Raw genomic sequence first — 14,331 nt, 5'->3', positions numbered from 1 at the left:
GTTGTTTAAGAATGACCCTGTAAAGTAATTCCGCTCTTCTATTCCGCCAGTATGGTTGCAAATTTGGGGACGGAATTCCTGTTACAGAGCTACACTAAGATGTTTCTTCCCTCCAGCACCACAGGTGCACGTCCCTGCTCCCTTCCACCCCAGAAAGGGGGACAGTGAACCCAACAGAGGGAGCGTAGGACTCCTCCATGCTGGGAAGGGCACTTCCCCAGTGCTTGCAGCCCACCCTGCTCTAGCTCCACTGCCAAAAAGCAGCGCAGTGCCACTGCTAGTGAAGCCCCACCTGTGCGGAGCACATTGCTATTTGCTAACTTCAACAGCCTCAGCCATAAAAGCAATCACATCTCCCTCCCTTTCTCTTAGGCCCCTCCTCTCATCAAGAAGATCCATGCTATGAATTATTCATAGCGTACCTCTTTCCAGAGCAGTCTATGAAAAGGCCAAAGGCTCATTACCCATCACTGCTTTTGAGAAGTTAAGGGTCTCATTAAAAAGGGTTTCTTGTACTTTCCTGTGATAAACTGATAAATTGGGTAACAGGTAAATCACTCCAGGAAGAGGACGGAGAGGTTGGAACCTGCTGTTCAACAAGAAAACCCACAGCTCAACAAAAGCAGGTTTGGTTTATTTGAATGACTTCATTAAATACTCTACAAAGGTAACAAATCGCAGCAAAGCGCAATCGTACAAGAAGCGCAGTGCCTGGGTTTAGTGCAAAACATACAACTAACTACGGCCAGGGAAGCCCAAAGTTTCAATTCATTTTATTTTTTTTATTTTTTTTTTTTACAGTGTACATTGTTAAATAACGTAAAGAAAACGCTTGTAATTCAGAAACAGATTTTATGTGGAAAAAGATACTCAAAGTGTAATATTAAACAAAATAATTTAACAGTTCAGTAGCATTAGTTTATTCCTCTAGACTTCAGTTATTCATCCACAGGAGGAGGGTGGGGGGAGGGGAAATCAATAGTAAATAAAACCAGTTCTTGTATAACTTTAGGTGAAAAAACGACCTCAAACTTATTCGATCAAAATTAAATAACCACGTGCTGCATCCAGCTGATTGGTTCCCCTGTCATGAATATTCCCCTTGTGTCATTACTGCCCCAGGTTTGCTCCGCTCCCGTTCCCAGCGCGGGCCTCGCCCCTCGCACCGGGCGCTTTCAGGAAACTTCTCTGCGCGCCTCCCGATGGAGGAGCAGAGGTTCTCCGCTTCACTTCAGCCACAGGGACCCCTGCTTCCCCCCCGCTTCCACAACGAGCCTCCTCTCTCGTTCTGTAGCTCTATTCTGCACTTCAGTTACAAAGGATAAACCCCCAATCGAAGGGGCTCAGAGCCTGGCCCCCTCGCCCCCAGCTCTCCCCCTCAGGCCTCCCTCTCCAGCCTGCGCCTGCCCCTGCTGCCAAAACAGCTGTAAAAAAAAAAGTGACAAGAAAGGAACGGATCTTGCACGTTTCTTTAAAAATAAAAGAGTGAGAACACCTGCAGACAGAAAAACCTCCCTATTAAGGCTCCACGGGGGAACAGCGCTCCCAGAAAAAAAAACAAAAATTCAATAACACCACCTCCGTGGTGCACCAGCTTGCGGGATACCGGAGAGCTGCTCCCCGGAACCAGGAAGCAGTCCTCGCATCCTTCACAGCTTCTTGCAGCACTACATAAATACTGGCTGGTATTATTTTTACTTGGAAGAGGAAACCAGTATCTTTTTAAATATGAAAAGGGAGAACGACCAAAGCAGAAGGTACAGTACAGTTACCAAGAGGTGACAGATACAGTCCTGGTACCAGCTTGAAATTTGTTAGAGCTAACAAAATCAGAAATCCTGCAAGTAAGACAGAGGAAACTTCTTGATGCCGGCTGTTTCAAGTACATCCATTGCCGGCAATGGACGTCGCACCAGGACAGTCTATTCCTGGCTTAAATGGATTTTATTAAAAAAAAAAAAAACAAAACCAAAAAAACCCAACCAAAAACAAGAAGGTAAGAAAAGCAATCCCAGCAGACAAGCCCACGCCAACGAACAATGGCACCTCTCCCTCAAGTCACATCCTGACCAAACATCTCTACCACTTTGCGGGTGGAGTCTAACTGCATCTTAAGCCGGGCCTTTCCCACAGATACACGTTCTCCCCGTCCTCTCTCTGTTTCTGATCCAGACCTCCTGCCTCTGTAGCCAATATTGGTCGGTCCCATATTAGCTTCACCCACGCCGCTCCGTCCCACCCCCACCTGGCCCCCGTCACACCAGCAACCTCAGATCTGCCCGCCTGGACGAGTTTCCCCAACGCACCGAGCGCCGGTCCAACGCACCACCTCCATGGCTTCCCCCTCCGTACGCCTACTCTGAACGGTATCGCGACATCAACTCGAATGTCCCAGTCACCAGGTACGAACAACCCATCCCTCTCTGAACCTGCCCTCTCTCCACCTGGGGCTCCGCTGGGAAGACGCTGCTAACTGCAGAAGCAAGAGAAGTCCAAGGCACTAAAATATCCAGCAAGCATACTGGGAGAACAGACAAGTATTCAAGTACATTAATTTATACAATTTTACATTCACATTTATTTATCTAATACAATGAAAATACAAAGGAAAGTTAAAGTGTCTCCAATAAGTATAAGGATATAGCTAGCTTTTTTTCCCATTTTTTTCTTTTTAACTTTTTTAACCCTCTATATTCCACTCATTTTTAAACTACTGTTGTCCAACAACATTTATATATCACAGTGTTTCCACATCAAAACTGATGGTAAGTACATGTCCGCAGGGAACTTTTAAAAATTTTTAAACAATTTAAATTGCTCTAATGCTGCAGTCAAAGCTGTTAATATCTTACTTAAAGCAGTAATGACCTATCAAGCACGGGCTGCACTGCAAGTCCATTCGTGTGCCCCATCGTTTCGGAGCCAGATACAATTGACTGGGGAGAGGGAGAGGAGGGGGATTTGGACAGCTTTTCTCCTGGTCTTGATTCTTCAGGGAGAGATGAGAAGTGTGCTAAAGCCTCATGCTAGGATCCCGCTCTCCCAACTCAACACGTGTGGATTCAGCCAACAACCAGAGAGAAATTTTACAGCAAGACTGCATTAACCGACCCCGTGACTTCTCTTCACGGCTCTTGTTCCAAACAAGAGCAGAACCCCTCGGTCAAAAGCACTGTCCCATCGTAAGGATGCTGATCATCCTCCTCCCCCTCGAAAGCGTGTGGGGAAACTCCCTTTACAGAGAGCTGACAGCAATGGTTGGAAAAGAGAAATTCATTCCCAGTCTGGCAAACTACCAGTTCATTGCAGCACTAGTAGTTGATACAGGGCCCCCATCTCCCTCCCCACGTCCTGTCCCAAGGTCTAGCCAGCGTGGCCTCCGAGCGCGGCTAAGTGGTCCGCAGGTTGGAGCCTGGAGGGTTGCTGATCGATTTTTGCAAATTGCTGATGTTGAAGCTTTGCAAAGAGGCGGCACCCACAGGCTGGAACTGGCCAAGCGGTGGCTGCGCCGGACCACCCGTCCCACTCCATGGAGTGGCAAAAGACGCTGCTGGGTAACCGTACTGCTGCGGAGGGCACATGGCCTTCGTGAAGGGACCTAAAGAGGTAGCTGATGCTGCAGAGATGGGCGTAGCACCCAGGGAAGATGTCATAGAGATACAGAGCTGACCCGGTGCCGAGAATTTTCTTGCCATTCCAGGGCCCTGAAAGAAAACCCAACCACCAAGAGAAGTTACACAACCGTGCTTGAACACCACCGCTCACCCCTTGGCCCACAAGCCATTCCCATCGGATGGTTACAGGAACATGCCACAGCCCTCCTCGTTAGTTATCCCCTTCCCTTCCACAGCAGGTGTGATACAATCCCGCACACAAAGGATACAGCCAGCAGTTCTCCAGAGCAGTTGTCCAAGCTACACAGCAACAGTGCTCCAGCTGTGCTGGACACCCTAACGAGACAGCGACAACACTGACGGTTTCTTGCCAAAAACGTTGACAGATTACATCTTACCTCATAGTTGCTATGCCCTTTGCCAACTTTCTTGCCAGACAGGTTCATGGCATCTCGGGCCCAGTTATCTACCAGCTTGTGCAGGTCATCTGTGAAAGTCCCCTTCCGGCTTGAGGCAATAGCAGGAGCCTGAGGCTGGGGTGCTTGGCTGTTCACTGTAGCCCCGACCGTGTTAGTGCTGCTGGTCCCTACAAATGTAAAAAACAAGGAATCAAACTTAGGCTAAAGATCATCTTTCTCTAGTAAATTTAATAACTGTGGTAATGGTACATCGATAGAGAGCCAGTTAAAATGCCATGCGGATTAATTCTAAGTTTGAATTCCAGGACACACTGAAGTGGGAACTACAAGGGCTCCTACAGGCATTTTCTCAGATTAAGAATATTTCATAGATATGTTTACTTTTCAAGAAGTGCTGCAAGCAGTCATCTTAAGAGGGGAATGGTAGCAGCCTACAAGTCTTTGTAGAGGAAAAAGGAGATTAGATTTCAGCACTGAATGACAGTAGAGTCATGTCATTCTCTCATCCTACACCTTTTAATTAGCAGCAACCGCTATCAGCACAGGTCAATTCCGCCTCGGAGGACAATGCTGGATGCTGAATAAGGAGCAGTACAACCAGCATTGCCGGCTGCTCTGTAGCAAATTATCTCCACTTTGTAAAATGAAGAGGGGAAAAAAAAAAAAAATCACCCAGATTACACAAAAAAGCCACAGTTAGAAACAGCAACTGTTGTTTCCAATAGCTGCCATACTTATGTTCTTGAGGATAACCAGATGGGACTGTCTTCATCCGCCAAACAGCCAGGATCAGCAGGGGAAGTCTGCACTGCATTAAATTTTGCTTTTTGCCTCTGAAAGCATTTTTTTGCCATTATGTTCAGATTTCCTATGTCAGAAGAACAAGCATTTCAGATGCAAATACATCTTAAAGAAGGCAGAAATGAGAGTAGTTCCTCAGACACGCTTTGACAAGTTTTTCTGTTCATTGGGCTGATTGCAAGAACACAAAAACCCCTTCGCGTAAGTACCAGGCTTTGGTTTGCCTAGAAAGCTGGCTGAACATCATCCTGTAGAACAAAAAAAATCTAGCAGCTTTGTTTCAGATAGCCTCACCATCCCCCTCACACTTACAAGCATGCAACTGCACACAAATTTAAGCTTTAAGGTAGACCTCATAATAGTAATCAAAGAAATTGTATATTATCAAGTAAGCTTCCTAAATTCCCAGCAGTACTGCAAAGTATCCTCATTTACAGATGGTTTAGGGCAACAGACTTTCTGAAGGACGTGGTAAAGGTAGAATGAATCTAGATTTTACAAATCCATTTATTACAAAACCTATCAAATACAACAAAACCAGTATCTGGCCACTGCAGTGCTAAACCCAGCACTCCCTGCAAGCGTGCATCCTCACCTACTTGGCTCTCTAAGTTCCTCAAATGTTTCTACTTGCTCACTCTGAAGAGTGCAACTGGGGAAACCAAGAAAACCTGAGTTTATGGGAGACATTTCTGAAGAAAACTGCTTAAGTAGTAGAGCATCAAAAATGCCAGCAATGAAAATCATCTCTCTAGTGCAAAGGCCAAATGACGGAGCTGCTGCCTCTTGCCTGATGGCTACTTCATCTGCCCCACTGTCCCTGGCTATCAGCCGCACTCCCTGCAACCACTGTATCAAAGAAAGAACTGGCTCCAAACCCCTGCAGGAATGTTTCGTATTGAGGAGTGAATTAGGAAGGTGACGTACTTACTATGCAGGACAACTAAGCAAAGTGTTACTGCCGCTAGTAGTGCTGAGGAGGGAGGGGTACACATCCCCCCCACCAGTTCCAGCTCAAGCATGGAAGTGGCTCCCGGTCTGGGTGCCCACAGCGGGGCCAGCAGTTGTTACGGGCAGGCAGACGCATGCAACAGTACACACGGAAAGAATAAGGTTCCCTGACCAGGGTGTGCAGCTGGAGCTCAGATGAAGAGTAATAGGAACACACTGTGAGGTGGCAAGGAAAATCTACAGTGAGATAACATGAATCTTAAGCATGCATCACATAGAAAGGGCTCAGAATACAATTATTTAGTAAAAGCAATTATATGAAAGGTGAAATTAAAGATAAATGAGGCAAAAAGCAAGGAAGAGGTACTCAGGGAGAGCTGCCAAAACCAGTAATAATCACATTCCACCGTGAGGGTTCATGCAGGGATTGACACACTCGCTCTCATCCTCTTCACGATGGCCAGTATCTGCTTCTGATATTTCACATTTCCACTTTAATCAGTAAGCACACTGGATTCTGGGCCTATGCTGGAGAGGTTTCTTGGGCCACAGAAGGGGGAGAATTAATCAAGGTACACCACAGTGCATTCTGCTGAAGATGTGAAAGACTGTTTAGGAAACTAAGTGTTTTGAAAAGGACTGGATTGGTGCAGAGTGGGAAAGGTGGGAGGGTGCAAGAGCTTTGTCTCCAGAAGTGATTTTGTTAGGGAGCCCCTGTCTCAGGTCACAGACATTATAGGCGAGCTATACAATTACTAAAGCTCCCACATAATGTCAATTTAAAAAAATTACTTTTCAGGAATTTCACATTTTAGCTCTGACGTAGCCACCACCTGCAGAAGCTGCCATCCAGAAGAGTCTGAAAAGGAAGTGTTTCAACTTGCAGCATTCAATGGAAACAACCCCCCACATTCCTGCTCGGTCACAGCAGCCGTCCCCAGTTCTGCTCTGACATGAAGGATCTGAAGTGAAACAGGCTTCCCTCTCTCCAGCCCGCTACCTATAATGCCTTCATTCTGCCCTTTTATTTTGCCCCCCTCCATAAACCAGCAGTCAAAAGACACCTTTAAAACAGTCTTAAGTAATATGAGCGCACACAGGCTTTTCTAAACATCTCATGCTTTGGGAGACACACTGGCAATCTCTGACGGCTTACTCCTATTCTTTAAAATGTTGAAGGAGTGCCTGCAGTTGGATCCATGACTGAGGTGGCAAGCCCCATGAGGTCTGTAAGCAAACCAGCTGCTCAAAGGTACAACTCTAGCACATTACGGTGAGCAACTGACCCCGATGCTCAACTCACTCTCGTTAGCAATGAGCAAAGAGCGCCACAGTGAAGGTGAGGTTCTGCCTGCCTCCACTGCCTGCAAGAGTAATAGCCAGACCGTTCAATATACTGATGACAGAGTACACATTAGAGGGCGTAACACAGACGGACAGATGCTGTGCTGGAGACAGAGTCAGGGAGGTAAGGCTTCAGTGACCAGAAAAAGCTGATGAATAGCTTTACAATCAGGGATCGGAGAGAACAGAAATAAGATAATTACTACAGAGCTGGTTGCAAGGACAGACTTTTTTCACCATCTTCCCTGAAGCACAAAGAGAGAGTAATTTGTTAAAGATAAGAGAAACAGTGAGAAATGTTTAGTATCAGCAAACAGTACAAAAAGCTTGGTGAGAAACAGAGGGCACAGCACAGCAGGGCTCTTGTAGTCACTACTGGGACATTCTAGGAAAAAACCCAAAGACTGGTCTGAATCTGTTGTACTTTCAGGAAGAGAAAAGGCCCAGTCTACTACATTTTACTCTTCAGCATTCCCAAAAGGTAGTGAAGAACGTCAGGAGACATTACCGTCACAACTGGCTGTTATCACAAACGGAAAAGCAAGTACATCCCCCATTTTTGTCAGGAGCTAGGAAGCATTTTATAACTGTCAAAGTTTGATCAGTTTACAACACAAGGAGGATTTGATAGGTCAAGTGCCTTTAGTTTATCACCCTACGTTCTCAAATCCGTGAATGGTTCAGACATTCCCTGCCAAGCTGTACCACTCTGTTTCTCCAGCTGCACAGTTAAAAGCATCAATTGCTGCACTGTTTCCTCAACACCGCTGATTCTAACCCAGCATCTTCACCAGTTGTCACTCGCCACAACAGTCTGCAATAGCATTTCAAGGACAAGACTCCAGGAAGCAAGCCATCTGCAATAAGCCAAGTGCCAGGCCAAGCTGAGCCATGCCAAGCATTACCTGCTTTTACAGGACAGCTACAACACACTTGTCAAAAGGAATCCACTTCCCTTAGCACCAGTCCCATAAGCTAGAGATATACATGCCGAAGTACTCTTAGAGGCAGATGATGGTCAATTTGCAGCAAGCCAAAGCCTTATACATAAATGATACTCTCATATATTCACTTCATTGTCATTGCTAGAAACAGAATGGCTGGCCTTTATATTCTCTACTCCAGGAAAAGAACAGGCCAGACTAAAGATTATTTTAAAGTTCTTACCAAAGCTAACTCTTAACTTCTTCCAAGAAAGGAGCCATAAATCTTGAGACTGCAGATGCCACTTAGGGCACATCCACACGTTAGTGTGCCTAACAAAAACATTTGAAGCTGCTCAATTTGAAAAATTAAATACTATTAGTACTCGTGTCACCATGAATCCAATGAAGTGGGCTAGAGGTATCATTGCAAAACTGAACAGCCAGAAGAAAACGTCCCCTCCCTCTGGCTCGCTCCCTTCTTAGAGGATGGAGCTGGTTGCATTGCAGCTGTCTCTGCAGAAGGCCAGGCCTAGTTCCCTGCACACAACTCTGGCTCAGCCGTGCTGCTGCCAACTGCAGCGAGACAGGTGCTACAGATGCGTGGTACTGTCATGCAGTGCAGCAACTGAAGGGCTCTTTACAGCACTTAGCTTTCTCCTATCAAGTCATTCCAGAGGGTGGAAAACAAATAGCAGATGTTTAAGGGGTCCAGCCTGCAGAAGCAGCACGGGAGATGTTGCAGCACTCCCAGTAAAAAGCATCACATCAGCATCCTCGGCTCAAGCGTATCATTACTTCAATCACATCAGAAGTTTGAGGCTCTCTTGTAAATCTGGCCTAATATAAGTACAATGAAATGATTTTGAAAAGGGCTGCAAGGTAACTCGTGAGGGTTGGCGGGATGTCTGAAGAGGTCTATTTACCCGCCTTTACTGCTATTTAGTGCATTTAGCATATCTCCAAGTCACAGTAAGAACTTCTAAACCCAGGTCCATTAGTAGGTAAGGGTCTTTTGAGTTTGCCTGAAAATATTCTCCAAGTATTTCTAAAACCCTCAACACTTCAATCTTCAGCTATCCGTCTGCTAATCAACATAAGAAGTCAATATTAACTGCCTACAGGTGGCATCAATGCTCCACACTAATCAGCACTAGTGCTGAGAGCATGCAAAACCACATACAACTTGCACAGTAAGCGTACTGCCGGAGGAAGTCAACATATTCCCCCCCATCGGCTACGGTCGTGTCCAACAAAGGAGTGATTTGGAAAACAAGTCTCTCTTGCTGTTGCACTAGAAAGACTACACACACCCCCTCCCCCAAGTCTCGTGTCAGCTAACGTATGCTGGAGCACAATTACTAAGGCAGGCCAAAAGAAAGTGCCCATGCACCCACAACCTGCTATCGCTCCCCAGTTTCTGTCACTCCGCTGAACTGCCCTGAAAAAGTTTCCACCAAAGCTTAGAGGAAACGAGTGCTTGTTATTATGGGTTTAACAGCAGAGAATACCTAACATGAGCACCCAAACTTCTAAAAGTGTGCTAAGAGCAGCTCAGCTGAGCCATGGGATGGGAAGGAATACGAGGTGGGAGATGAGAATGGGCTGCATGAAACAGATCCAAGCAGCAGGAAAAAAAAGAACCAAACAGAAAGACAAAACAAAAAACAGACAAGGAAGGAGTAAAGGTGTTACACACAAAGAGCCAAGCAGGGCGTACTCAGAAATCGGGTCCTCCTGCCACCAGGCTTGAACGTCACTCTCTCAGATGCACAGTTAAACTTCGCACAGCCTGTGAGAAAACAAAAACGGGAAGAACAGAGAAAGGAGAGAAGAGACAGAACACCACTACAAGATGTTAGCAACTTGAGGTTGGAAGGGTGAAATGCATTAACATGACACACAAGAATAAGCCTCAAAGTGTGGACCAAAGAGTATGCAGACAATATACGGAGTGAAGAGGCTCCCTCCAATACCTCCAGTATTTAAACCAACAATAAGGTTGCAATCTATAGGAAAGGCAAACCCTGGCAAAAGTATCCAATTACAAAATGATACTGCACAACTCCAGGTACAGGGAGATGATTCAAGTAGCTTCAAAATACCTGAAACAGTTCATTACAAAACCTCTATAGAAAATTCTTCCAAAAAGTGTTTCCAGTTTCTGTTAGTACTTCTCCAATTTCAGCAAACACACACATGAGAATTGATGTATTCAGTCTATGGCAAGGCTTTTCAAAAAGATGTTCAAGGGTGGGGGGGGAAAATGGGAACAGCTAAGTTCAGAGAAGCAAAGGAATCAAGCTATACCATCCCCTTAATGACTGGAAAGCAAAAAAACCATCCTACCAAACAAATCAGAGCTGTGTCTAAGAAATTATTTGATAACATGCAATAACAAGCAACCCACAACCTGAGTAACTTGAGTAATTGCACAGTTTATTAATCCTACCATTCCATCCTCCTACACTAGCTCTTCCTTCCAGGATAATTCTTTAACTCACAACTGCAGAACATGAGCCTTTTTTACCTTTTATTGTTAAAAGTTCCATTGAGAAACAGCCAAAAGAGTTACTCCAAGTCTGCAGAAATTTCCTACCTTTCCAATTATCTGTTAACACCAGAGCTGCTCGGCCCCTTCCTTAGTCTCACTTCACAGTTCCGACCCCCCACTCTCATCTGTCCCCTCATCCTTTGAGCCAACACCTTCCACCCAGCTCAGCAGAACATAGCTTGCCACCACCATACAGCGCTCTTCTGTGTTCTCTTTGGTGCTTTCGTTAGAGCAGACAGGGCTGTGCTATAAATTCGTTACTTCAACCACCTCACACTTCACCTACATGAGAAGGTGGAAATCTAAGTTGCAAAAATAGCCTTATCAGCCTCCACGCATAGGCTGAAGGCTACCAATCTACTTTATGCTCTGTATTAAAAAATCAAGTGTCATCACATCGATCAGTCATTCACCTGTAAAAAAGGTGCAAGACACGATGCTAACTCCATTTAAAGTCTTACCTTGGCCTGGTGCCGAAAGGCTTGGTACCGAAAGGGCACCATCACTGGTAAAGGCAGAGTAGAGATTTTCACTAGAAGGTGAAGGTTTGAGGGGCTGTAACAAATGGTTCTGCCCGGTCTCCGGCACACTACCAGGAGGATGAAGAGTCTGCTGCGGGGGCAAGACTGACGGCGCACTTTGAGTTGACAGATTGCCTAGAGGGAGAAGGAAGGCAAAAAGTCATTCAACATTTCAGTTTCCCCACATCATTTTCAAGGCTTTTGTCATTATTCCCAAGGGACAGGAGAAAACACAGAGGAAAGTTTGACTGGAATGTTTACTAGGGAGTGATGTCACTACTAAGTAACTCAAGCGATTAGTTGAGCTATTACGGTAGTGATATAGGAAAAAGCTCTGCGGTGGGGGGGAAAAAAGGATATCCTCTGGTCAAGTATGACAATCCAGGCAAGAGAGGGCAAGGCAGGGGGAGTATTAAGACTAGAAAAATTCTTAGTTACTTAAGTTTTAAGACACTGCTTAGTGCTGCTCGCTAGTGTGCTAGCTCACTGTCACATGCTCACACATAGCTCCCCTATCATATAGCAAAAGATAAGTCAGCAGCCAGAGTGACTGAATACAGAAACTGCGGCATGACGTGAAATTACCAAAGTGAATGTGCAGGAAGCAGTAACAAGTATTTCTGCCTGCAGTGCTGACCCTCCAATATTGTTTACTCAGTGCTACAGGTTTTGAGACATCTACAATTACCCAGCAAGCATGTGACATCATGTAATTTAAACTGAACAGAACTATTTGAGTGCCGTTTATTATAAAAATGTTTTTTATATATATAAAAATGGTTTTAATAGGAAAGGAAGTCTGGACGATTGAAGCTGTTTCTCAATTTGTAAATACAAAAAAATTGCAACTCCATTAAAAAAAACTTTTAACATCCATCAGCTGCGACTAAGTTTCTGTAGTGTAAGGACACTAGTAACACCATACTTAAGTGCTACTGAAGTGTAAAAAAAAAATCTCTGAAGATGACTGAAGAGCCCCGTTGTACAAAATCAGTTTCAGGAGGCAACAAGAGCAGTTTATCTTAAAAAAAAAGATCAAAGATTTCCCCCATACTGTAAATTTACACTTTTCCTAGTCAGAGCCCTATGACTAATCTCTAAAAAATACAAATCACTACTTTAAAACTGCTCTTACAGAACAATGCAACAGTATCTTTCAGTAGGTTGCAAAAGTCACAAGGAAGACAACCAAATAGCAAAAGCAATTTCAAAAGTGATCTAGTAATCCAGGCAGTGAAGGAACTGAGACACACACACACACCTTCCTCCAAAAGACAGACACAGACACAGGTCTAGGAATGAAAGATAGTACCTTGTCTGTTTTTTCTATTCAAAATATTGAGGAAAGTCTTACCTGATAGCTGAGGGCTTTTGTTTCCCTGGGAGCTGCTACGACTGGACTTGCTGCTTTTTCCTTTAGTAGGTCGTCTCCTCCTTCCAGAAAGGGGTGCAGCTGGGGGAATAATTACTGCAGGTGGAGCCTTTCCCAATTTCATGTACAGTGACTCAATCTCCTGCTTCTGGCGACTCTGCAGCTCCTGGATCTCTTTAAGGTGCCTAACAAGTTACAAAAAAGCACGATTTACAAAAGTTACGTGTATGTACATACATGCATACGATCCCTTCCCTCCGGTCAAGCTTGACCAGCTTCTTTGGTCAAACTCCCATTAACATTTAAGAAAGGAGGAAATAAACATTTTCCACAAATAACCACTGAACCCACATGGCAAAACACTTGCTATTTTCCATCGTGCCCTAAGCTTGGCTAGAACCCAGCACAAAAGTTCACAGCACTGTAATCATAAAACCAGGATAAATGGAAGTACAAACAAGAACATACACCTACTGTAGACGATTAAATCACTCTGCATTAAAATGCTACAGGAATAGCTAGATTACTCATTTTCTGAGACATACAACCTTGGAGACTTCTACATTTGTATTTCCTCAGAATTTTTTTTCAAAGCAGCTGCATACACAAGATTTAAAATTGCTAGCTGCCCTAAAAATGTTCAACTTTCAATACAAATAAACCAGTAGGTCACATTGCTTGACTAATTTTTTTTTATAAGCCAACAAGGATTCCTCATGAAAAGGAGAACCACTAGAAGTGCCAGAAATGCATATCAGAAATGCAGAGAGCTGCATGTCATTTTCAAATGAGACACCACTATTCCCACTAACCACTCAACTTCAGTGATATGCAAAAAGCTTCTATACATCCAGACTTATCCACAGTGCAGCAATCAGGTTAGAAAATTAAGCACAGTAAACGTGTATACCTTTGTTATAATTAGGTACTACTTTCCCACTAAAGAATCTTACTTCCCACACAAACACTGACAACGGGTCCTGACACTTCGCAAAGGTTAAGGCTTTTTAAAAGTTTACTGTTCTTTGTCAAAAGTACAGATGACATTCATATTAATCCTGTTACAGGTATTTCATACATGAGCATGCAAGGAAAAAAGCCTTACTTCTCCCGTAACCGACGGAGTTCCAATTTCAAGTCTTCATCTTCAATATCCGATTCATTGTCGCTGCTCATGTAGGAAGAGTTGAATGAGTTGCTAAGGCTCTGAACAGGGAGGCTGATCTTCGACCCCAGGGGCTGGAGGGAGTCTGGGCTCCCTGAGCCATCATCCAAATCCTTAGCCATCCCGCTTAAGAAGGCAGCCTCCAGTTCAGAGGACGGGCCGTTCATGTGTGGGGACTGCCTTGACTCCAACTCTTTCTTCAGAGCTGAAGAAGCAACTTGTTCCAAGTCCACAAAGAGAGGAAGAGTCATTGGCTCTTTCTCCGCACAGCTGACCTCATCCTGAGTCTTTGACACCGAAAAGCGCCCCACTTGATCCGTTGTTGTTGTTACCTGAAAGCGCCCGACCTTAGTAGGCTGACCAACATCTACTGGTAATTGCAGCACAGGAACTGTCTGAGAAATACCATCTACCACAGGCAAGGAAGTGTCAGGGACAGCCTCACTTTTCCGACTGCCAGCCTGCTTTACCAATGTACTCTCTGGGCTACTGCCAGAAAGAGATGAAGAATCAGTGGAGGTGGTTTCAAATTGCACCGGCTTAGTTACAGGTTTGTCACCCTCTTTTAGCACATCATCCACTGCCACGGATACCTAGAATAGAAATGCAATCATTCAGACTCTCTTAGTTCTTCCTTAACATGATGCTTTTGTTTACCTTAATAGTA

General features: G+C 44.7%; 1 protein-coding gene across 6 annotated transcripts in view; it reads right to left on the bottom strand.

The window, feature by feature from the left end:
• Positions 1-754: 754 nt before the first annotated feature.
• Positions 755-14,331, bottom strand: part of WNK1 (WNK lysine deficient protein kinase 1) — a 106,997-nt gene continuing 93,420 nt past the window's right edge. For 5 of the 6 annotated variants that reach the window (XM_064458237.1, XM_064458243.1, XM_064458252.1 and 2 more), the window contains 5 exons: positions 13,605-14,257; positions 12,482-12,684; positions 11,068-11,262; positions 4,013-4,200; positions 755-3,704 (listed from right to left, as the gene is read on the bottom strand). In XM_064458237.1, coding sequence (XP_064314307.1) covers positions 3,390-3,704; positions 4,013-4,200; positions 11,068-11,262; positions 12,482-12,684; positions 13,605-14,257 — 1,554 coding nt within the window. In that variant the 3' untranslated portion in view covers positions 755-3,389. Of the gene's footprint in view, positions 3,705-4,012; positions 4,201-4,232; positions 4,902-11,067; positions 11,263-12,481; positions 12,685-13,604; positions 14,258-14,331 lie in introns of those variants that run through there. The other variant, XM_064458260.1, reaches the window with a different exon arrangement.

This window comes from Phalacrocorax carbo, chromosome 1 (genome assembly GCF_963921805.1).
Source record: "Phalacrocorax carbo chromosome 1, bPhaCar2.1, whole genome shotgun sequence".
NCBI classification, from domain to species: domain Eukaryota; kingdom Metazoa; phylum Chordata; class Aves; order Suliformes; family Phalacrocoracidae; genus Phalacrocorax; species Phalacrocorax carbo.
This window is presented reverse-complemented; position numbering and strand designations above follow the sequence as displayed.